This window comes from Sylvia atricapilla, chromosome 11, assembly GCF_009819655.1.
Source record: "Sylvia atricapilla isolate bSylAtr1 chromosome 11, bSylAtr1.pri, whole genome shotgun sequence".
Lineage (NCBI taxonomy): Eukaryota > Metazoa > Chordata > Aves > Passeriformes > Sylviidae > Sylvia > Sylvia atricapilla.
Window position 1 is genome coordinate 1,520,028 of NC_089150.1, and position 22,238 is coordinate 1,542,265.

Genomic DNA, 22,238 nt, shown 5'->3' on the forward strand with positions numbered 1-22,238 from the left:
CTTTAGAACAAAATTAGGATTTCTTCACTCATTGTTAGAGAAGGCACTGACCACAACCCACAGTCCGGGGTTGTTACTAGGGATTTGGGCAGCTTGTCACGAGACAAGGCAGCAGAGTCTCAGCTCAGAAAGACTTTTCCTCATTTCAACAGCACAACCTCACAAATGGATGAAGAGGGGATGAAGCTCTCGAAATCCCGAGCCAGGGCACCACTGATCTCTGAACTTTGCTCTGTGGGATCAGAGATCAGAGCATTATTGCAGCAACTGAAATGAGTCCAAAAGACACTCCCTTGTCACTTCAGAAGGGGAACGACTGGGGATTACCTCTTTTCCTGTTGGGGACGTCTCTGTCCGAGTCGTCATCTTTCTTTTTGTTTCCTAAGTCACTGGTGTTGACTGTGACTGTTGCCTTGATTTCTTGCTGCGCCACTTTCATGCGATCATAAAACACCTTAAAGAACTTCTCAGATTTCTTATCTTCCGTCAGTCGGCAGAAGAAGGAATGCTACAAGAGAAAAGGAACAGCACCTGTAGCTCCACACCCAGGTGTGAATCCAGACAATTCCACCTTTCTGCACTGTGTGGTATCCTGCAGGAGTGGGAACTTCAGCAGTCCTCAGTAAACTGAAACTCAGAGCAATGGAAACTCTGTAGTTTATTGTGAGGTAGCCCCAGTGTCTCAGCTTTCTTAAGTTCCTCATTAACAACTTCAAACACAGATTTAAAGAGAAGTGAGGGCAATAAATCACAGCAGCCTGATACATTCGGGCAGCACACCTCACTCTCAACAAAGGGAGATAAGCTAAGCATCAGGAATTAAGGTAAGGAGAAGGGAATCCCCTGTAATTTGATTCTCGGTTCAGAAACAAAAGACTATGAGCAAAATATAGAGGAAGAAGAACCGTCCTGCCTTCCCACCCTCAAATCCAAGGCACTGTGACTCACAGCACACAAAAGCCAACTCTAATCACAGTCCAAAATTGTACAAACGGGGCGATGCCTGTGAGGGACGTCCCGTGCTGAGGTTCCCCTGCCCTGCCTACAGCAGGCTCCTTAAAACTCCTTTTAGTTCCCACTCCACTATATCTTGAAGTGACAGAAAAAACTCAAAGCACTGACTACTTTTAAGAAGGTTTATTACTCTTCTTCTGCACATATGTGCACGGAGACAGAAAGTTCTCCCTAAAATCGAGGAGAATACAAATCATGTACAGGTCAAGAAGGAGCCAACACAGTGAGTGATCAGACAACTCTTGATGAAACCAATATGCTGTTACATAAATCAGGACCAGAGCTTAAACACGACTGAAGGATGAACTTGTAAGTGGGTCACCTTATGCAGAGCATTATGAAATTAGTTAGCATTCTGCAGCGGCTCGCCATCCAACAGCTTTACATGATGAATAGGAATGAAGCCTGATTTATTGAAAAAACAAATTAAAATGGGAACAGCAATATATCCTGCCCGCTCTGCCGAGGAGCACACGGGGCCCTGGCTGCTGCTGCCTTTGATCACTCCCCAGCAGCTGCACGGAGAACACACGGAGTGACTTTGAACACTCCCAGAGTTGTGTCTTTGATTACAGAAAAGAGCAGGAGGGTGGCTATTTAAAGCACGTGGTCAATATTCACGAGATGTCCCTCCCACCTGCCCTCAGCACCTCAGGTAAACTCTGAAGATGGTGTTTGTTGCTAGTGATGGACAGAGAGGAGGGAAAGGAGAACAACCCAGGACAGACATCCCAAATCCAGGCACACCAGTCCTCCCTCCTGACACCCACCCAGAGAATCCAGCAAAGCTCAGGGGTCAGAGCACTGCAGGACACCCCCTCTGCCCAAACACTGCTGGGCCTGGGATGTGCCACTGGGGATCTGGGCACCAAATTCATTTATTAGTATTGGTACAGTAAAAATAAAACATCTAATCCAAGACTTTCTACCAAAAATTTGAATGCTTTCTCCTAAGGTTCTCCCATGGCTTTTAACTGAAAGAGGGCTGACTTGGATTAGAGACAGCCATGAAATTCCTCCCTGGGAAGGGGCTGAGGCTGACAATAACCCCTCAATAACGGGGTGGTTGAGGCAGCCAAGCCTGAACTAACTCTGTGGCTTGGTGGCTAGAAGGACAGAGAGGAAGAGTTTGTGCCTCAGAAGCATCTTGGAAATTTCACTCTACCAAGATTACATAAAAGAACAACAACAAAAATTCACAGATAGACCAGCAGAAACCACAGGCTCTAGAAAGGCCAAGCACTTTCTGAAAAATCAGGTTTTCAGGCAGCAATGGCCATGACCTGGCTGTCACTTCTGCAGACCCAGACTGGAGGAGTTTCCCTGTGATGAAGCCGTGCTGAAGGAAGCCTTTTTTTAATGAACCACACTAAAGAAATACCTTTTATGAGAGTAATTACTACTTGCTGACAGACTTGATTTTTGTTGTCTTTTCAAGCTTCTTAACTGAGTTTCCACTGCACTTCAGAGAAAAAAAAAAAACACCCAAATGAAAGGAGCATTTCCAGTAAAGCTTTTTGTGCATGCTGTGCATACACTGAAGGGGTGCCACCAAATGATTGTTTCAGTTTAGGTCAGGATGCCTAACACCTTCACACATATGAATCAACCACATGCCAGCTCCCAAAGATACTGTATTTTAAGAGGTGTGATCTTGCAAGTTGCGCTTGAGCAGGTAACGGGTGGTGATAATTATGACAGAAATCCTAAAATCTTATTTACAGATATAGCCTCGAAGCAGCAAGTGGAGAAATCTCCCTTTTTAAAACGGAAATCGAGTGGCCATTTTAGAGCACCGTCTGCTGGGGTCCTGGCTTGTGTACAGACACCACGGAACCACAGGCTGCTGAAAGAGCAAGTGAGGAGGAACAGCCAACCTCCACACTCCCGTGGGATTTGGAGGAAAAGGAGCTTTAAACATAGCCCTGGCACTGCAGCATCTGACATCAGCCATCCCTGAGAATCCAGTCATCACCACACCGGGGTCTGGGAGCTCCTAAAACCTACTGCAGGCAGGGCACTGTGTCCCATAAGGAACTGGTACGGGCTGTGTCTGGCTGTCCCAGTATGGAAAAGCTGAGAGGTACTGGAGACACAGGCAGTGAAGGCCAGAGAGGGATTTGTGACAAGGGGAACGGCTTCTCACTGCCAGAGGGCAGGGTTAGATGGCATTTTGGGAAGAAATTCTTCCCTGGCAGGGTGGGCAGGGCTGGCACAGGTGCCCAGAGCAGCTGTGGCTGCCCCTGGATCCCTGGCAGTGCCCAAGGCCAGGATGGAGCATTGTGGGCTAGTGGAAGGTGTCCCTGCCCATGGCAGGGAGTTGGAAGTAGATGATATTTGAGGCTCCTTCCAACCCAAATCATCCTGGCATTCTTAAGAGTGCTAAACTCACACACTGCGAAACTGCATTTTATTTTAACCTTGTGCTGTTAATGTCTGTCAAGTCACTGCCCCAGGACAGGAGCCAGAGCAGCCCATGGGGGCTGCCCCATGAACTCAGGCTCAGCAAAGGGCTTTACAAGTGCCCAGGGCTCAGGGAAGCCCAGCAGACCTCCGGAGCACAGCAAACGAACCGCGGCCGCTCCGAGGCGACAGCGCCGAGATAATGGGATGGAAATTAATTACACAGGCACAGAAGGAAACCCAGAGCCACCCCACGTGACAGGCACGAGTGTCTGACAGGACAGACACCCACTGAGGGCAAGGACATCACCACAGAGCTCTCCATCCTTTTTAAGGAGGGAGCAAGCACCTCCTGCACACGTTCGTTGTTTCAAGGGGATGGAAGAACCCAGCACAGGCAGCACCACTGCTCCTCCAGAGATCCAGATTACAGCACCACAGAGAACAACTGGTAACACCAGGAAACCTGGGCAGTAAGTTCCTTTCCTCTCCATCACCCAGCTCTGCTCCTAAGGAATTGTGCCCAGCAGGACATCCCCCTTACACCTCTTCTCCTCCAGAGCATCCCCTCGGGGCCAAAGGAGGGCAGCAAGGAAATCCCATCATCACCTGTGACTTCATCTCCTGGTCCACACCACACCTGGCAGAAGAAAAGTTGCAAATCCAGAGATGGATTTCTCTGGAAAAGAAACTGAAGGCCAAGTTTCAATTGCAGCACTTTGACCAACTACAGCCCTGCTCACCCTGGAGCACCAACAGCCCCTGGAGCTCCCTCCCCACCTCAGCCTGTGTTTAACGTGGTTTCCTGGGAAAAGAATCCTGTCTTTCTTGAGAAAGTGTCAGAGATTATGAACTGTGTCTGTCCACGGTCTGTTCCAGTAGTTAACAACTGCCAGAGACATGTGGTTAAGCTCTTTTTTACACCACTAACTTCCAGTTACAGATTTTTTTTTTTTTTTTAAGTTAGTGTCTCTTCTGTAGTTCTTCCCAGGGGCTTGGTCTCCTCTTCCCTTCTGACTATTTACATACTCTGTGAAATGTTTACCTAACGTTTTGTGCTAAACTGAAAATACCATTTTTGCTCGCTGACTTTTTATTCAGCATTAATATCATTTTCTGTGGTGGGTATTTTTTGGCATGTTCCTAAATACTGCAAATCATTAACAAGTTGGACTGTAGAACCCCATTAAAAAAAATAAATTGGCAAAGAAGAGGCACATTTCCTGGCATTAGCATTTAATTCTAAGACCTTTGACATATGAAATACACAAAATATCTAGTGATGAGTGGAAGAGAAGCTCAGCTGACTCCCCAGCAGTTCAGGGGGGTGGGATTACGGAGGCAGGATAACCACAGGGCAGGGACAAATGCTCTTTAACGTGTCTCTGACACCAGCAGTCAGTAACAAATTGGATTTTAGCCAGCAGAACTGACATCTGTCATGTGCAGAGTGAAACTGTACAGCACAGCAGTCTGGTGCCTTTGTGGAAGGCGTACAGAGGACAGACCCAGGTAACCAATCCACTATAAATGTAACTAATCCACAGTAAATTTCATGACGAGCGAGCTTGTGCTCAGTGTAGGATTGTTAAATGGGGAAAAAAAAAAACCCCAGGCAGCAGCTGAAGGCAGCTGATTTCTAGCTCTTGCCTCTGAAAGGCTTGCCAGTTTGGGCTGTGTGTGCTGTCCCCTTTACTGGGGACACCTTTGCCTGCCCTGTCACCTGGCTCTGCCCCAAAGTCACGACTGTTCTGGCCGCCAAGAGAAGGAACAACAGTTGGATTGTTTCTCGTGGAAGAGTTTGACTTCCCACCGCAGCCTCGCTCCGCGCTGGGCTGTCTGATCCTGTGAGAAGCAGCAGCAAAGGCCAGCAGCAAGCCCTGGGTTTGGGCCCTGGCTTTGGGGAGGCTGTGCTCAGCTGGGTTTGCTCCCCACGAGGAGTGGCCAGCCTTGGCTGCAGGAGCCAGCCCGAGTCAGCCCACGGAGCGTTCCCGGGACCGCACCCTTCCCAAAGTGTTTCATCAGCCACCCAGCCCTGCCAGACCATCCCTGCACATCCCCAAGAATTCCTCCGCAAAACAAGCTTCTGATTAGCAAGAAATCAGGGGAAGCCAGGTCCCAGCAAACACCTCGCCAATTAAAGCTGTCGTCTCCTTCCCCATTTCTCTAATGCCAGTGAACAGAAAACACCCCGTGAACTTGGTGAGACAGAGAGAGGAAAGTCCCTCCAGAAAGAGGAGAGAGCTCAGCGATCTGGCTTCAGCTCAGGACATTTTATTCCAGCACTAGAGAGAAATCATTGCAGGGACCTCAGCTCGCCCGGGTTATCCGGCCAGGCTGCCAGCACGAGCTAATGCAAAACTTGTGTGCTACTTCATCTCTGCAGGAAGAGTTTGCCACCCCCAGACGAGTTCTTAGAGCTGGACTACTTCAAACAAGCCACATTTTAAGGGGAACTGCTCTAACACAAGCGCTGAATTAGGCACAAGTGCCAGCCCTCTACATTCTGCCTAAACATATTGCGAGGGCTTCCACTGCAGAAAATTCCAAGCTAACTCTGCTTTCGGTCCCTCCTCATTTATTTATTTTAAATATCGCTAATCTCTCTCTCTCTGAAAATCTCTCTTACGTCCTGGCTCACTGCAGATCCATCACTTTGGGCAGGAGTGATGGATATCATTAGTCTTGCATAGCTTAAGGAAATGGCAGCTGAAATATTTCACACTGAACATACTTCACAGTTTGAAATAAACCCATAAGGAAAATCTGCCAGAACACCTCAATTGCCTGTTTTCTTTGCAAACTGTAAAATAAACTTTGTCCTGAAAGCAGAAGGAGGACTTCCCAGCTCTGTTTTCCACAAATAAGACAAACTCTCCCTGCCATGAGCACTCACTCTCCACCCTGCACAGCTCTGCTCTTTGCTGGGGGTTCTGCCCACCTTATGGGGAAATGTTTTTTAGGGGTGATGAGTGCACAGAGCCTGACCTGTAGAAATGCTTGCCTGTCCTCATCAGGTTTAAATGGGATCAGCAGCACAGGAAGAGCTCTCAGATCCTACACCTTCTCCTACTGCAATGCCCAAAATCTTGATGCAACTTGAAGTCATTCCACAGAAGAAAGCAAGAACAAACCTCACACAGAGACAGCTCCCTCACACCCTTCCAGAGCCAGCACGAGCCTTGCAAGGATGAGGTGACACTGGTGAAAGCACAGTGGGGGCAAAACAGGCACAAACATCACTGTGGGGTCTGGGCTCACAGACGGCCTCAGGAGCTTGGGAGACTCGGGGTGTGCCCAGCATGGAGCTGATTTGGGTTCCTCCTGCCTCCCTGTGGGAACACACAGTGCTGGGTCACTCAGCTCAGCCATGGCAGGGGCATGGACCCCATTCCTGAGAGCAGGAGCATGGACCCCATTCCCCATGGCAGGAACGTGGATCCCATAGCCCATGTCAGGAACATGGACCCCATTCCCCATGGCAGGAACATGGATCCCATTCCCCATGGCAGGAGCATGGATCCCATTCCCCACGGCAGGAACATGGATCTCTTATCCCACAGCAGGAGCATGGATCCCATTCCTAAGAGCAGGACCATGGACTCCATTCCCCATGGCAGGAACATGGATCCCATAGCCCATGGCAGGAACGTGGATCCCATGGCCCATGGCAGGAACGTGGATCCCATGGCCCATGGCAGGAGTGTGGATCCCATGGCCCATGGCAGGAACATGGATCCCATTCCCCATGGCAGGACCATGGATCCCACTTCCCCACCAAACCAGCAAGTGCTGCGTAGGTGTGAGAAACAAGGAAGTCTGCAGACTCCCCAAAAGAAAAAAGTGTAAGATCTCCTTGAGAGACAGAGGAATTAAAGAAAACCATAGCAACAAGTCAGTCCACCTACCCAAACCACCCACCCACCACCAGTTTCATTTGCTGACGCACTTCAAAAACAAGCTGGCTCCTACCCGCTCTGGAAGGTGAGCAAGCCCTGAGAGCTCATTAAATTCCCTTCTCAGCTACTCTTGTGTGCCTGCAGCTAGTGAGCAAGTGGGATATAAATAGAAGTTATATAACAGCGCTTTGTTGATTCCTGTGCTTACCAAAAAAAAAAAAAGGCAGCATGACCTTGTTTTGCTGAATAGCTTTGCCTCTGCCTGCTCGGGGAGGACTTTAATCCTGCTAGGGATCATCTTGAAAGTTTGTGTTGGACCTGGATGCCATGGAGAGGAACTGGGAGAATTACTCATTTACCTCCCTGCAGGACCAGGATCCCAGTGGAATGCTGAGGGGATTGCCACACAGGAGGTGCTACCCAACACAAGGCCATCAAGACACAGCTGCACCCTGAGGTAGCGACTATTCTCCTTTTTTTTCCACCTGCACTGCTCAACCACACAGATGGGCACCTCAGAATCCAGCAGAAAACTCCCCTTTGGGAAGAAAGACTGGAAGATGTTCTGCTGCAGGAATACTGATGGCCCAAACACACCTCAGGAAGCAGCAGGAGCTGCAAAGATGAGGTGGTATCGTTACCATCCAACCTCATCCACCCTCAGTCTCATCTGTGCATCCCAGTGCCCTGAGTGGAAATGGAATCTCCCCTGCAGGAAGAGGAGGTTCCATTTTCATGCATTATCAGTGGGGTGGGCTGTTTTGAGCATGGTGGTATCCACCAGCTGAGGGACACTGGGACTCCAGTGTGCTAAATACATTAAAATATACAAGGAGAAGATGGGTGTGCCCCTACAGGCTTGGCATCCCCATCTCCTTATCTGCTGTGGAGCAGCAGAACATCAGGACAGAGGTTCCTCGTGGCTACTGCAGGTCCTGTGCCCTCTCTGGAAGGCAACTCCACCATCAAGGTCAGGATTTGCACAAGATTTCCTTCTGGAGAGGGCTCTTTCAGAAAAGCACAAGATCTCTCCCCACAGTTGATGATGCAGGTCCCTATCAATGTTTTTTTTTTTACTGTCATGTTCATAACATATTCAGAATTTAAAAATAAAATAAAAAAAAAAGGTGTGTTTTACCTTGAGGAAAAACACATTAAAACAGTGAAAGACACAGGTAGGTGGTTGTTTAACATGTGCCAAGAGCTCGCTGGTTGTGCACTGATTTCCTAAACAGCTATTATTAAAACAATGTAAAACCAGAGATAACATCCTGTATCAGAGAATTCTGTCTGTTTGAAACAAACAAAATTTAAGGCTTGTTTTATCAATGATCAGAAGTTTTCAAGTGCTATTTACCAAAGTTTAGTGACCCAAAGACATTCTTGCCTCTGCAGCCTTTGCCATCACATACAATTGTCTGTGCTCACTGACATCTACGACTGCTGCAAATCTTGCAAGAAATAAATCTGTTTTTAAAAGCCCAAACCACAAATTAAAGCACTATTGTGTCACTAAGCCAACATTCTACTCCACCAGTACTCCTGTAATGTTTTGCAGAGTTTTCCCCTCACTTTGCAGGGCAGTTGCAGTCACATAAAAAGAGAAACAAAGTGTTCCTGCAACCAAATGGGACATTTTGGTCACAGTGTTTCACAGCCAGTACTACAATGAGCTCAGGGACATAAATTTGTCCTGAAGGGTCTGCTCTCTCAGTGCCAAGGGCTGTGCCTGACCAGCACCAGTGGCTGGTAGCCCCCAGCTCTGGGCTTCCCTGGGCCCCCCAAGTGCCAGGAACACAAAGAACTGGACAGGTCTGGATTCAATCCCTTTTGTGCATCAATCCTGCAATTATCCAACAACTGTCAGTCATCTCTGGACAGTCGGAGGCACAGAAGAGGAGACCACAATTCACCCTGGTGGAGTTTCCTCACTGGTGGCAAGACAGGAAGAGAAACGTTGAGAAATGTCAATGAGTCCAAGCATGGAGCAAGACAGGGTTGGGATGGGAGGGCTGTGTGAGTCCAGGGCAGAATTCCCTACCCAACCTGACTGATGAGGAGCTGGCTGCTGAGATTTCTGTGTCCAGGGCACCTGTTCCAGAGACAGCACAGCCCCAGGGTGCACCCAAGGGAGGGCACATGGATCCTCTGGGGAGGCTCAACCAAGGAGCTCCGGGAGTTCAAACAGCTCAGAGCCACAAGCTTTTTGCACTGTCACCTCTCAGAGGAGCCTCAGACACACTGGTGAGCTCCAAGCCACCGTTCCATGCAGCACTGGGTCACTCCTGCCATGCTGTGACAGAGGCACAGCTCTCCAGTTCACCACCACCAGCTCATCAGTGCTGAGACAGGGTGGCTCCTGGTCCCCATCCCATCCTCAGCTGCTAGGGGACAGAGGGCTGTGAACCACATCCCACCATCACCCTCTGTGCAAGGGCAGCAACTCTGCTCAGATGCCTTCAAGCCAGGAGCAAATCCCACTTCTTTCCTGAAGAACAATCCCCTTTTCCCTGTGTGCCAACCTCCATCACCTCATCCTCTGTGACTGCAGCCCACCCAGGGGACAGCAATGGACCAAGTGGCAGACGTGCACTGTGTCACCTTGGGGCAGCACTTTAAAAAGTGCCTGAAACCACCAGTGTCACCAACCTGGTTTCACCTTCCCCTGCTGAAAGCACCGACGTGTGCGTGTGGGTAATTTGTCACGCAGGCTGACTTTTGAGAAGCTCCCTAATTAAAGGAGCAGAGTCTCCGTGGAGAGGCGTTACATAAGGGGCTTTACTTGCCATTAACTCCCAGTGGCCGAGGAAACCCAAAACCCAGCAGAGGTGAGGCACGGTAACGGCACAGGGAATTTTTATTTAGCAGATGAGAGACGAGCGTTGCAGGACAAGTCCTCAGCAATTTCCTGCACTGTCACTCACTTGCTGCACCAGAGGAAAGCCTGGCTGCGCTGCCATGCGTGTGGGAAGCGACTCAGCCTTCATCCCTCCCCAAGGAGATGCAGCTCCGAGTGCCCACGAGCATCAGCACCCAGCAGAGCATTCCCTGGAGAAGGGAGCCCGGGGCTGCAGCCAGGCACTGGCCCCTGGGGAGCAGGGAAAGCTCAGCCCTGAGCCTCTGGAGCAGCCCCAGGGCTGCTCAGAACCATGAGCCAGCGCTCCCCAGGGGGACGCTCAGGGTTATATAAATTAATCAAGGGCTCCGTGTAATTTGCAGCTCAGCGAGTCGCAGCGTTTGTCAAGTTAATTTGTTGTCTGGTGCTGACCCCGTGGTGCCACCTCTGCTTCTGTCTCTGTGCAAACGAGGGCAGGCGTCCCACCGAGCCGGAGCGAGGAGCTCACCAGGCACAGCCACCACGAGGTCACCACCATCCTGCTCCCCAAGAACCTGACAGTGTTGCTAAGCTCATTCCAAAAGCTGAAGCCCGGGAAGTTTCCACCCAGAGAGCTGGAAGCGGACAAAGGCCTTCCCAGAAGAGCTCATTTGCCACATTCACGTTCAGCCCTGCAGCAAAACACGGAGCAGCAGCGTGGGATTCGTGGTGCCACACACCAGCAGCCCAGCCTCCTTCCTGGGGTGAACCAGGAGACTTTTCTCTTGTCCTGCTTCTCCTCCCCCACATTCATTTTCTTCACAATACAATGAAAACCCCTCCTACCAATTACAATGAGGAACGTTTCGAGATTTGCTTTTCTGCTGGAGTTGGCAACCACCTACTTTGCCTACCCTTAATATTGGCCCTGCCTGTACCTAATGAAACAGCAACACCTATTGCAGTTATCCCTTCCCAGCATCGTGGGCATCTGAGGCTCATGGGAGTTACCTGGGAACTCCCATTATTAACCACATTACAATCATCACGTGCCAGTTCCTGTGTGTTGGTACAAACCTTCTGCTCCACTTCGGGCGGAATCAATTTCCCGTGTGAAAACCTGGAGTTGAGGAAATGCCATGCAGGGGTGACACATTTCTGGCTTTGCTGCCAAAGAGCCTTTTTTACATAACCTGTCCCTATCCCACCACTTTCCTATTCTCAAAGGCCTGTAGATAGAGGCAATTGAAGTTCAGAAGAAATTATTCAAACTGAGCACAGAACAAGCTTGTTTGGAACACTATCAATCAAAAGCTGCTAATAATAACAAAAAAAATTGTGAAATGAAGATAAACTCTGTTAGACCTCAAAGACAAAGCTGGCTGGTTTGGCTGGGTCAACTTTCCCAATGACAAATGCATCTAATGCAAAATGAAGACAGTCACTAGTCCAGAGACTGAGGATGACTGCTCCACTGGCACTTACTGGAAACTGCAGAAAATCCACTCTGCAGGTTGCAGAGGTTGCCAAGCCCTACCCACCCAGTCTGCAAAACTTACCAGAGAACATTAGAGAAAGACTGAGATAAAACACAAGGAAAGTATCAGGTTCATTTCCCCAAGTGCATCTTGTTTCCATAAGCAGCCAAATTTTGCAGCGTGTTTTGTAAAAATGAATTCCTGCTAAGGGGAGACCATCACTTTGCTGCACCCAGTAAATCTTCACTGTGTCACAGCCAAAGGCTGCTGCTGTACAAAACCCATCAGCTTTGCAGATCAGCAAGTATCCACACAGCTCTCCTGAACAGCTGGGCTGCACCCAGGGCCCTCTGCATTGTGAGCCGTTCTTCCTACATGGAGACAGCAAAGCTTGATTACGTGAGTTCACTGTCTCAGGACACCAGTTTAACCTGGCCATCACATCACTCAGCAATTACCCTGGGAGATACAGCCCTGAATTAATGATTCCACTAAAGAACAAGCCTCCACCTTCGCTTTGATTCCCAGTGTGGAGCCAGCTGTTCTCCCAGAAGTTCAGCTTGGTGGTTGGTGTTCTCCCTGCTGGGGTTCTCCTGAACTTATCCCTACTGAGAGCTCAGAGTGCTGAGGATGAGCTGTCCCTGACTGCCACTGCCAACATCCCATGGGCCCCCCTGTGCTGGAGCCACTGCAAGGCACCAGAGAACTCTCTCCCTACCACCAGCAGCTCAACCAACATGGAGAAAAGCCACAGAACACGTCTATGCACTGATTATGCTCCTTTTTTGCCTTTTGCTACGAAGCCCATGGAGCGTTCCAGCACGGAATGTCCAACCGCTCCACGGGACACTTTCAATAACATCCCCCTCGTGCTTTGCATGCATGAGTAAGAGCTGCAGGGCGTGTCTGAGCCCTCAGAGCTCACAGCATTAGCTGTAGGCATCACAAGTCATTTGGTTCCTCAAACATTTTGTAGTTAAAAGCAGCCCACACTCCAGCAGAGCCCCAGCCCAGAGCACACACACACCCAGGACTGCTGCCTGCTCAGAGCACGTCCTCCAGACACCTGCCAAGCACTTATTCCTGAGTGGGAAAGGATGGAAAACAGCCACTCTGGGCTGTGGAGGCACATCTGTGGAGGCTGGAATGCAGCAGGACCTGGCAGCAGTGCATGGTGTGGGGTGGAAGTTCCACTGCCCCGAGAGCCATCCATCATTCCTGACCGCAGGGTTATTTCCACAGCCTCCCAGATCCCGGTTACAGACAGCAAATGCAAACTAAACTACCTCCCTTCTGGGCAAAAAGGTGTCTTTGGAGACGGATTGCAGATTTTCCTGTTGGTTTTCAGTGGGTGAGCTAAGGAATCTGCTTCCAACACGGATTTGTGCACAGTGGGAAGTGACTCTGCTCAGTCCTTTAGCACTGAGGTCCAGCACAAGCAAAGGATCTCTCCACGTCAGGCTGGTGCAGTTTGTTTTTCCTTCCAGCGTGACGAGGTTACCTGAGGCTCCCTGAGAGCTGTAAAGATGAAAGCTCAGCTCCCTTTACATTAGAGAAGAGCGGGAAATCTAAAGGAGTGACTGTCCCTCAGGAACATTAATCCTGTCATTGCAGTTTAAGGTGACACAGGATTTTCAGCGCTCAATTCCCACTTTATCCTTCGCAAAGAAGTTTCATTCCAGAGCTCACACATCGGGGATTAATGAGGGTACTGATTACAGAGACAGAGTGAAGGAGCCCAGAGACATTCCCTGCTCTCTCAGGAGAAGTTTGCATGGACACAGGAGGTGCTGCTGTAGGGGTCTAGTGTGTGTTCAACCACAGCTATCAGTTTTAACTGGTCAGGACTCAGCCCCACAGACTGCAAACAACATGTGCAGAACTAAATTAATAAGATATCACAGGTTCAATCATCTTTGTAAGCAAGTTTTGCTGGAATACGGTTTTGCTTTTCATCTAGAAGAACCTAAGAATTCACTGGTGTGTGTTCATTAATCCACACAGGGGACAATTTTCTATTAGGAAAATCTAATCCTTATTGAAAACACAAAGGACGAACAGTGAGATTACTGGAGAATGGTGCTGGTCTGGAGTTTACCATACACTTATTTCAAATTCCAGTCTGAAATTTAACAGTAAAAGTCTCTGAGCTTGTTGCAGTTGCTTAAATTATTTGTAAGAGCAGTCGGTAACTTACCTACAAATCTGTTTTATTACACATTCCTCTATATCACCCTGGGAAAACACCTCAAGCACCCAGTGCCCCTGCAATCATTTAATAAGTTCATTTTTGCATGGCAGACACCAACATTTCCCTTAATTACAGGTCAAAGACCATTCAGATCATTTCCCCTCCTGCCTCCTTAACCCTCTCAAATTTCCTGCATTTCATAAAAACATTTCCCTTCCCGACAGGGCTCAGGCCCAAGATGGAGTTTTCCATTTCCCTACCTGTATCGTGGTGTTCCCACCTTCCAGCAGGGCAATGGCCAGCAGGATGCTCTCGTGGAAGACTCTGTCGCTGGTGGCATTCATGATGAGGTCTATGACCAGGTTTGAAGCACCTTCTTTATCCAGGTGGCACTGGACATCTGCCAGGCTCATCTCCCCTCGGCTCATGGAGCTCGACCCAGAGCTTCCTCCTGCAAAGGTGATCATGAGGAACAGGTTGGCTCTGACCCCACGGGGACAGCAGGCTGGACAGGGGATAGTGGCAGGTGTCCCTGCTCATGGCAGGGGGTGGAACAGGATGAGTCTGAAGGTCCCTTTTCAACCCGACCCATTCTGCGATTCCATTAGTGACTTTTTCAGCCACGGCCTCAAATTAAATAAACTTCAAATTAAATAACTGACTTCAACTGGAATCTTTGCCCATCCTGACCCATAATCTCTGCAATGGCATGAAGTGGTTTTCTTTCAGAAGTGGTTAATAATCTGACACCCTTATGGGCACATCTCCTAAGATATTACTGCAAATTTAAATTGATCAGGATTTCTAAGTACACTTATTCAAATCAATGTCATGATGCTGTTGTACACCACAACGACTCTGAGTTCAGAAGGCTGAAAAATGACTCTTTTATTGTTGGGATGTGTCTCCTTTTTTATACTATTCTACACAGACCAATTTGATTGATGAAGCAAAGATAAACCTCTTCAATCACACTGGTCAGAGCAGAGGGACATCAAGACGAAGTCCCTCCTGGGGAAAGAAGGTAAACAATTTGCAGCACCACAAACACATCTTTTGCTTACAGAAAATTCCCCGGGAAAGGAATTTCAGAAAACCAGAACATCTCAGGGCTGCAATGCCACAAACATCAAGCCAACCACTGAAAAGTCAAGAACTGTGTCCGCTAGTTTCGCTCTCAACCGTAGTCACTCCCATGGCTGGTTTATTTATTGCGGGAGCTACAGACAAAACCGTGAGACATCCCGACGGCAGCTGCAGGTTTGCCAGGAGCACAGAGGGCAGGGGAAGGGGTGAGCAGAGGTGTCCTACCTCCCTGGGCAGCCTTGCTGGCACTGCCGGCAGACAGGGGCCCGTTGCCGAAGGCGGTCAGGCTCTCGCGCCGGCCGGCCGCGCGCACCGTGCCGTAGTAGCGGTTCACCAAAACCTGCCTCAGGGCCTCGCCCTGGGGGCAAAGAGCAGAAGGAGATCATCAGGGGAGCTCCGTGAACAAGCCAACCACCCACGTTCATTGGCAGCAGGGATGATGTTATCAGTGCCCTTCTTGGGGTGAGGGACGGGGGGGGGGGGGGATGAAACCCTGGAGGACTGGGAAAAATCCACTGAGCAGCTCCTGATGTGCTGGGGCAGGCTGGGACACTGCAGGGGTTCTCATGGGGCTCAGTAAGATTGTGGGTTCCCCCATGCAGCACAGAGACAGCGGCAGTTCAGGTTTTGTGTGAAGCTTTCCGGGCAGATTTAATTTTCCGACAGTTTCGTTTTAATTAAGTTGTGCTGTCTCGGTGTTAAGCGCAATGGAGTTGCATCTGTACCAACACCAAATCAAGAGGTGGATTAGAGGAACATTAGAAATGGTTTTAAGGAGCAGTTTGATCTCACACCTCTCCTGTTTTGCAATCCCACCAACCCTGCAGGACTGTGCTCCGTTGTGCCCCCACCAGCAGATAACACGATCCATCAGCTGCTGAGCAGAAACCTGAGCAATCCTGCTGGATCCTGGCTCTTTGTTCCCTGCTGGCAGCTGCCCCAGTCATCCCACCCCACCCCATCCCAGGGCACTGCACAGGGCACATCCTCACACAACCCCAAATCCTGGAGCACCAGGAGCTCCAGGACAGCCCCAGCTGTGATCCAACACCTCCAGTGGGGAATGTCACCCCACTGCTGTCACTTCAGCCTTCACAGGAATTCCCAGGAATTTGGGGAGCTGGACAAAGCTGGTGGCACTGCCAGCACACAAACACCATAAGGGGATTAAGGGATTTTTGTAAGGTCTTTGTGCCCGAAGGAGAATTTTGTGATTATTGTCACTGGGAGCTCCTGCCCTGCTAATGGCAGCGTGGTTACAGCAGCACCATCCTGGGACAGTGCTGCAGAGGGGAGGGAAGGGCTTTTCTGGGGACCCAGAAAATAAATAATAATAATTATTTTTTAAAAAATCTATCTAGCCAAAAATAATTTCATATTAAAAATATGTCCAGTGAACTAAAGCATCTTATCTTTAATTCCACTCACAAAACATGTGCTTGTCACTGATTTACTGATTTTCAGTTGTATTTCAAATGAAATTAATTGCCTGACTATAGATTCAAGATGTCATTTAATACACAAAAGTGAATTCTGTTTAAACTTTCACAGGAGGCCTTTAAAACACAAGTCAGAAAATGGAACAACATAAATGTGCATTAATTGGCTTGTACAGAACTCCAGCCCTGCTGCAGTCTCACTGATGTTATACACAGCTGGCACTCACAAAAGTCACTGCAAGAGATCCTTACACCCCAAAAGAAAAAAAAGACAAAAGCCTGTCTGATAATCAAGTTCTTTACCAAATTTCATAAATCACTTCCACAGGGAGAAGCCCAGGACATGCCTGAGCTGGTGAGGGGTCTGTGCCCTCCCCACAGGGCTGGGGCTCCAGTCAGGGCTCCCAGTGCCACCCTGTCACCACCATCCAGCAGCTCAGAAACGGCTCCCGGGGATTATCAGTGTGAAAGCTGCAGCACGGGAGCTGCATTTCATGGGATCAGATGGGGAAGGGAGCACAGCGTCAGGGAACAGGATGTAAAATAAACACAGAGCCAGTGTTCCAACCAGCTGCTTCCAAAAGCTCCCAAACAACAGGGAAAAAAAAAGAAAAAAAAAAAAAAAAAAAGAAGGAAAATTCCGGTGGAAGCAAGAGTAGCAGGAGATGAGCACTTCTCCAAGGGACATACGCTTCCCATCACTGCTTGGGCCAAAGAGTGAAGATGTGGGAGGGCAAGAGACAGCTCAGGAGCTCCAGCAAATCCTGTCCTGGAGGAGCTCCTGTCACTGACAGAGACATGAGAGAGGCAGTGCTTTACCCACCTCCCTGCTCCCAGTCTGGCAGGTAAGGGAGGCTACATGACAGAACAAGGCCAAGACCAACAACAACAACAAAAAAAATCCCTGAACTACATCTTCCTTGTACATGTGCACTGATTAGAAAGGCAACTCGACACCCAGATGGGCCCTAGGACACAAATGGCTACAAGGGAGCTCTCACATCACCTTTTTCCTCCTCTGTTGAACTAACTGGCAGCCATTGTGTCAACTGGCTCTTAAACCAGGGATTTTTACTCCTTACTACCAAGATAACACATATCCAAGCTTCAGGAACAGCTGCTTAGCAAACTCCACTGTGCCTGGATTCAGGAGGGCAACTAAAGCTCTTGGAGCTGCCCCCAGATTCTCCTTGTGGGACAGGAGGTGACTTCTATTCCATGGTCCAAACAGTTGGGGTGAGAGGAGACCTGACCAGGACAAGCCCCTCCGGTGTCTGTAGGTGTTGTGTATCCAAAACAAGACAAATCACCAGAAAATACAGTAGGAACAAGTATCAAGCAGTTGTTTTTAGTCAGAGCGTGCTGATGCAGGTCTGGAAATACACAGTCACCAGCATTTCAAACCCTAACTGGGAAGAAAAGCTTTGGTTCCTACAAATTTATCCAAACCCACGGCATCAGCTAACAAAATATGAGTCTGTGATCAAAGCAGAAGGGAGCAAAAATAAGTGGTATTTAAGAAATGTTCTAATTAATTCAGCTGCAATGCTTGGCTCCAGAACAGTTCTTTAACCATCCTCTTAGTGCTGAGCACCACTTTGACGAGGGCAGTGTGCAAACAAATATCAGATGTTTGGCAGTAACCAGAAAAATCAAATATGGTACCTAGGAAAAAGCCCAACAGCGTCCAGTTTCATCTGCACTCACACCAGGTAGAGTAAAAGTCACACAGAAACATCACTGCACGTGTATCAGCAATGCAGATGCAACACACAACTCTAAGTGCTGTCAGAAACCTGTTGGAAGCTTTAAAACAGAGCACCTTCAATATTTCAGAGTGAAGCAGCTGGAAGTTGCTGCTGTTGTGTTCCCAGCTGCAAGAGCAGAAGAAATGGAGAAAAGGACCAAGGATGCTGATGCTGCAGCTTGTCTGGTTGCAGAGGGGTTGGTGTGGCCAGAGGAGCCAGCTCCACGAGCAGGGATGACTGTCACTTCACAGGGAGTGATCACCAGCCACGGGAGTGTTTTGACAGCGTGGATGGACCAGAGCAGGATCTGAGTTTAACTGGAACAGCCAAGCACTCCTCCCTTCCATGTAACCCCAGAGAAGGGGCTCCAGCACCTCACTGTAAATCTGGCTCATGCCTGAGATCTCCCAAGGGCCCAACGAGCCAGCATTTAACCACACGAGTTCCTTACATGCCTTAGGCTTCACTGCTCAAAAGGGAAAGGGAGAGGTGAGTTCTGGACGCTCTTGTCTGCTGTACGTACCCTTCTATGATCCTCCAGTTGCCTCTGTGGTAGAGTTTGATCAAGCTCCTGCTGCTGTGCGTGCAGAAAGTTTTCATTTGAGAGCAGAACAACACTCACAGAGAGACCAACACCTTGGCACTCAAGGGGAATACTGGGGGAGTCACAGCTGGATGCCAGGGGGGAGATGGACTGAGGAGCCACCAAACAGGAGCCCTGCCCTGTCCCCTGTGCTCTGCCCCCCTCACACACCCCCCTGGCATGCACGTGTGCCAGCAGTGCTGGGGCTGCAGGAAACACAACGTCTGCCTGGTGTCCCAGCCCCCAGGGACACACACACACAGGGTTTGGGGGGCTCAGCCCACGCATGCCCATGCACAGACACACAGAAACACCCCCCAGCCCACGGGACACACACTCTGGGGGTGAGGGACCCCAACACATCCCACTGTGGTCACTGAAACTCGTTTGAGACTGCGGAGGGCTTCTGGAACAGCCTGGGCTGGGGTGTCATTGAGTCACTGAACAGAGCCCCTTGGCACAGGCATTTCCCAAATCAAATCTCTCTCACTTTGGATAATCGTTTTCAGGAGTGCAACTTCCACTTGGCAAAGCTGAAACACTTTGGGGTTTTGCTGCTTTAAAGCATCTGTGAAAGGTGTAGAATAACAGCTCTACAAGGACCCATCAGAAACCAGGAGCCATCTCCCAGACATCTCAAATCCATTTGATGACCACTCAGAGTTTCAGGTTACACTTAAACACTATTCCACAAAACTCACAAATACAAAGGCCTAAACCATCACAAACATTTCTTTTTCTACATGATCTCACATTTATAAACTTCACAGCTCAGAGAATCAAAATTCTCCCAGATTAAGACTTCCATGTTGTTTCATTTAGATTTGGCACCCAGTTGTACAACCTACCAATGCCATGCCTGGATCTCCCACGAATTCCAAAGGAATTTAAGATTTGACAAATTTTCCCACCTTCTTTTTGGCAAATAATCTCTTTTATGCACATAAAGGACATGTTTCCACATATCCAATTCCCTTAGAACCAGTGACCTTGACAATGTGCAGTGACCCTGAGCTCGTCCACTGGGACATTTTAAACAGGACACCAATTGCTCTGGAGTCATGAAGCTTCCACTAAGAACTTCTGACACCTCCCTTTCTTTAAAAGCATCGAAGTTTTTAAGCATGTGAGGCAAAGGGAAAACCAAATTCTGCACTAGCAGCCAAAATGAAGTCTCATTTTCCCAATGTAGGAGAATTTGAGAGGAGAGACTTTTCCCGGTGCCACTCTTAAGGAACAAAAGAAATGGCTGAAAGGAACAGACTTAAGATTAGCTTAGATTTATTTTTTTAAAATATTTTCAGACTACCACCCTGATGCTCTATTGGATTAAGGCACTTGAACAAATCTACTGATTTCCACTGTCTAACACCACGCAGGAACACACACTTCACAGGGGTTTTTACCAAACAAGACACTCCACTAGGACTACTCCAACACCAATATTTGTGTGCTGTACAAATATAGGTGGCTGACACACCTCTACAGGGCTCTCCGTTTCTGGAGCTTGCGGCAGCTAGTTGAAAGTAAAAATGCAGAAAAAAAATTAGTCATTCCTCCAGAACCTTTCATTCATCCCAACAGCAATCCAGTGGTCAACAAGTGAGGGGAAGGGAGCTGGCAAAGCACTTGACTTCAGCTGAATCATCACTAATGAATTAGAGGTGTAATTAGTGTTTAACCCCTCCCAGCCTGCTCCTAAAGGGGCCACACTTGGCTAATTTCACAGGGATCCTTTGAACTTCCCAAACTGCTTTGCATGAACTCTGGGGCCAAGCAAAAAAAAAAAAAAAAAAAAAAAAAAGTAGTTGCAGGTGCCCAGAGCACTTTTGGGGACCCCAGCCCCAGGATCTGTCACCAGAATGCTGCACATCCATCCCACTGGGGAGCAGAGGGAAGCCAGGGCTGCATATCACAAAGGTAGCAGCCTTATAATTGTAGCTTAAAAAAAAGTATTCCGTGGATTCTCATCTATAAACATACTTTTCTCAAGATAAAAGATGCATGGTACAGCACCAAAGAGTGGCAATGGAACAAGGGACTGAATTGGTGACAGCTTTTCAAATTTAAAATGCTGATCTTCAACTGAAACAGATGAAGACAAGTAACTTTTATCTAGTCAAGCACAGACACACAACAGAGAGCTGAACACTCAAACTCAACTGCTGACTTAATTGTGGGGAAATTGCTGTAATTTCTCAGGGGCAGACACCAGGAAATAACACTCTCACAGTCCTGAAACCCCAACCCAAGGCAGGCACTGGTGGCCACGTCTGCCCAGAGGCCACAGGGATGGACACAACAACAGAGAGCACAGACTGGGAGAGCAACCCAGGACCTGCTGCAGCCTGGGGAGTGCCCAGCCAAGGGAGAGGGAGGCCACAGATCCCTGCCAGCAGCAGGAACAACCAGACTCCACTTCCCAGGAAGGAGCCTCAGGAGCAAACATTTCCCCTGTGGTGCTCCCAGGCCATGAAAAAGACCCTTCTCCGTTCTCCTCCTAAGGGACTTTGCTCCTGGCCAGCTCCCACGGCCTTTGGTGGTGGCTTCCTTGCATTGTCAGCTCTCCTGGACACGTCTCAAGCATGCAAACCCCTTGTGTGGCCAAATGGGAGTGGGGAAGGTTTAATCCAGGGGAGCACAAGCGAACAGGATGCAGCACAGAGTTCCTGCAGGGGAACACACCGTCCCTGCCCTGCTCCCAGACGGGACCTGTGACAGCCCACGGGGAGTCTGGGCACATTGTCCTGCCTGCACAACCTGCCTGGGGCACAGGAAACGTCCCTGCCTTCCCCAGGAGCCAACAGCAGCAAGGAAACTGGACCTGTTCCCCTGCAGGGGAAATGAGCTCCCTTCCTCCTGGGGAAGGGAGACTCAAGCTGACAGGTCAAGTGGCCATGACTGCTGGACTCAGGATTCCAAACAAAAGTTTCCTTCTGGGCACTGCGACAGGTTTCCCAGAGAAACTGTGGATTTTCCATCCCTTCAGGAGTCCGAGGCCAGGCTGGGTAGAGCTCTGAGCAGCCAGGGACAGTGGAAGGTGTCCCTGCCACGGCAGGGGTGCAACTGGATGGGCTTTAAGGTCCCTTCCACCCCAACCCATTCTGGGACTCCTGGGCTGATACCCTGACCCCATTTCAACCAAATGCCCGTTTACATTTGGGAGTTGAAAAGCAGCACAGACGAAGAACCAGCATAAAATTATAGTTTGCTTTTTTTCCCCAAGCTAAAAATGACAAATTCCAGCTCACAAATTCCTGTGCTTCCCTCTGTGGCACAGACAGCACATCAGAGCCAGCCCCACACTGTGACCTGGGAGCAAAACCACTGCCCTGGGCAATGCCCACGTGGGTCATCCACAGCAGCACAGCCCTCAGCAACCTTCCAGTAAGAATACAAACTCCAAACCCTGAATTTGTTATTCCTTGAGTCAAAATGGGTTGAAATAGCAAAGGATTATTGAGCTCTTGTTGCTGTGCTACACTTTGCACACTCCTTTGTGTGCTGCAAGAGCAAAGTATCACCTCATGCTTTACAAGGAGAGCTGCCCAAAGCAGTTATTTTCCAAGATTTCTTGTGCCT

At 49.1% G+C, this 22,238-nt stretch overlaps 1 protein-coding gene across 8 annotated transcripts in view; it reads right to left on the bottom strand.

Moving 5' to 3' along the window:
- The window catches only part of ITPR1 (inositol 1,4,5-trisphosphate receptor type 1), a 164,219-nt gene that overhangs the window by 41,876 nt on the left and 100,105 nt on the right, over positions 1–22,238 (bottom strand). For 4 of the 8 annotated variants that reach the window (XM_066327143.1, XM_066327145.1, XM_066327142.1 and 1 more), the window contains 3 exons: positions 15,112–15,244; positions 14,061–14,251; positions 328–508 (listed from right to left, as the gene is read on the bottom strand). In XM_066327143.1, coding sequence (XP_066183240.1) covers positions 328–508; positions 14,061–14,251; positions 15,112–15,244 — 505 coding nt within the window. Of the gene's footprint in view, positions 1–327; positions 509–14,060; positions 14,252–15,111; positions 15,245–18,596; positions 18,648–20,136; positions 20,173–22,238 lie in introns of all 8 variants that reach the window. The other 4 variants (XM_066327140.1, XM_066327139.1, XM_066327137.1 and 1 more) reach the window with 2 other exon arrangements.